The sequence below is a fragment of the Micromesistius poutassou genome (genome assembly GCF_964030765.1).
Source record: "Micromesistius poutassou genome assembly, contig: SCAFFOLD_5155, whole genome shotgun sequence".
Lineage (NCBI taxonomy): Eukaryota > Metazoa > Chordata > Actinopteri > Gadiformes > Gadidae > Micromesistius > Micromesistius poutassou.
This window is the reverse complement of record NW_028178010.1, coordinates 15,001-17,518: the sequence shown is the minus strand read 5'-3', so window position 1 is coordinate 17,518 and position 2,518 is coordinate 15,001. Positions and strand designations below refer to the sequence as shown.

Below are 2,518 nucleotides of genomic sequence, written 5' to 3'. Positions count from 1 at the left end.
AATCGCTGGAAATTCCAGAGTGAAACTCTGTCAAACCCGTTTCAGTCAAATACACTTCTGTACTCTCTCACACACTACTATACTCTCCCACACACACTTCTATTCTCTCTCACACACAAAACTATATTCTCTTGAATACACAACTATACTCTCATATACAGGACTATACACTCTCATACATACATGTAAAATTAGTATAATAGTGTGTGTATGAGTATAGTGGTGTATATTTGAGATTATAATAGTGTGTGTGTGTGTCCTATAAATAGTGTCCTATTTCACTATCCTTCCACTTGTCCATTAAGTTTGCACATCTGAGTTATAGTTTGTTTTGTTATTGAGAATGGGTCTGTGGTTTGAGGCTAGGTTCAATTAGACAACATACATGGCTGGTTGTCTGCTTCCAGTAGAAGCTTAACATCAATGGACTTAAAAACACCTCTTCCACGTCATGACATCCACTAAAACTAGGGAACGGTTCACAGAATTCACGGTTCGGTTCACATCACGGTTTTGGGTTCGCTACGTTTTGGGTAAAGCAGGGGATGACACAAGTGGCAATAAAAAAAAAGTACACATACAAACATATAGACACACAAACACACACACACACATATATATATATATATATATATATATACACACATATACATTTCTAAATATATATATACACACACCTCAACAACAATGTTATGAATATATCAACAACAATGTTATGAATACATCAACAACAATGTTGTGAATACATAAACAATGTTATGACTACATCAACAACAACAATCTCTTCTTGGATCCAGATCTTACCATAGACAACCAGCTCAGCGGTGTGATTGGCCGTGCCAGCGCTGTTGCTTGCCATGCAGCAGACTGTGTTCACGCCATACTTCACCCCTCTGATGAAGAGGAACCCCCTCTCCACCCAGGCCTCTGATTGGTCGTCTGTGCCGTTCCTCTCCAGGGGCCTGCCATTGTGGAGCCACTCGACGGTGGGCTCTGGCGTGCCACTGGCATTGCAGGTGAAGCGGGTCGTTTGGCCCACGGGCAATCGCTGGGTAGATGAGTGTAAATTTATGATGTTGGGGGCCTTCTCCTCCATGGGCATCACTGAACCAGAAGAAACCAGGATGAGATGAATGAACGTTTACAACACGTATCTAGAGATGCACCATCAGACACTCCCTTCACTCTCTCCTAATACCTGTCCACTAGAGGGCGACCCAGAAGATTCTGACCCAATTTTCTCACCTACCTTTTCCTATATGATTGAATATCACAGCAGTATCTACATTTAATCTTAATTTAATTAAACGAGCGAAATAAAACATGTTTATTAAACATGATCATCCTAGGGCGCACCCTCAGCCACACGTTTACTTATTAGATTTAATTGATGATTTTTGTAAATAATTTTTCAATAAGTGTGTGTGGGGGGGGGGGGGGGGGAGGGGCTGATGATCAAATTCAGCTGGTCAGATACAACTGTTAAATTATAATTTGAGATAGGCAAAGAACTTCTCTCTTTTAATTTTGTAGTGGTACGTACAGTATCCATAATAGCACTTTTGTTTGTAGTTTGAGTGTATAGTTAATCCAGTTCATGGGTCATAAACTGGCACACATAAAAGTGTCCTTACAGTGTGCTTAAGAGCTTTTGCACAGTTGTCATAATTTGTTAAATATCCTTGAACATTCTTTGTAGCATTTTTGTATGTGCAATTTATTAGACTTGATCCTTTTTGCTTATTTTTTAATAGTTCATTTAATGTAAAATATTATTGAGCATCTTTAATTTATGTATGGAGGTTGTTTATGTATGTTTATTGGTAAAAAAAACTGCTAAGCAAAGTAAAGGTAAATCAGTTAATATGTGTCTTCAGTGATGTTTATTATAGTAATGTTAATTAACAGGGCAACGCTCCGCTCGTCATGTGAAGGGGGGGGGGGGGGGGGAGCTCAAAACTCAATCTCGCCTAGGGCTACCAAAGAGCTAGAACTGGCCCTGTGGAGGAGAATGCAATACATTTACAAGCTCAGATTGAACTAGTGACTAGTGCAAGCAAACGCAGAAAAATAAGCTACGTAGGTGCTAGAGATGCGCAGACAAAGGCCTGCATCAAAAGTTGAGAAATGTTCAAACTTTTCGGGAAGCGACGGGTCCGTCGGCCAATCAGATCACGGAAATGCAAATACACTAGTGTGCCGCTACTTGGACTCTGTTCAATGAAATGGTGTTTGTGATACAACCCGCCGTGGAAATGTCATAAAGCCGGCCGGCAGCGGGGGATTTAAGAATGGATTTAAGAATTGGGCGATTGCTGTGGTACACGTACAGGGGCAACACTGTCCTTGCGACTACAGGATCCATTTAGCAATAACAACAACAAGCAGGAAGACGCAGGAAATAGCCAGCTTTATAACGCCTGGTGCAAGGAGAGCGCAAGCAGAGTATTGCCCCTGTTGCAGGCTGAGTCCACAAAGACTACTCCCCCATACGTCAGACACGCCCTTCGTCATCCGT

General features: G+C 41.3%; 1 protein-coding gene across 4 annotated transcripts in view; it reads right to left on the bottom strand.

Moving 5' to 3' along the window:
• Positions 1-709: 709 nt before the first annotated feature.
• LOC311374868 (immunoglobulin superfamily DCC subclass member 3-like) overlaps positions 710-2,518 on the bottom strand; it is a 10,161-nt gene continuing 8,352 nt past the window's right edge. For all 4 annotated transcript variants that reach the window (XM_084490616.1, XM_084490617.1, XM_084490618.1 and 1 more), the window contains one exon: positions 710-1,104. In XM_084490616.1, coding sequence (XP_084346742.1) covers positions 725-1,104 — 380 coding nt within the window. In that variant the 3' untranslated portion in view covers positions 710-724. The remainder of the gene's footprint in view (positions 1,105-2,518) is intronic.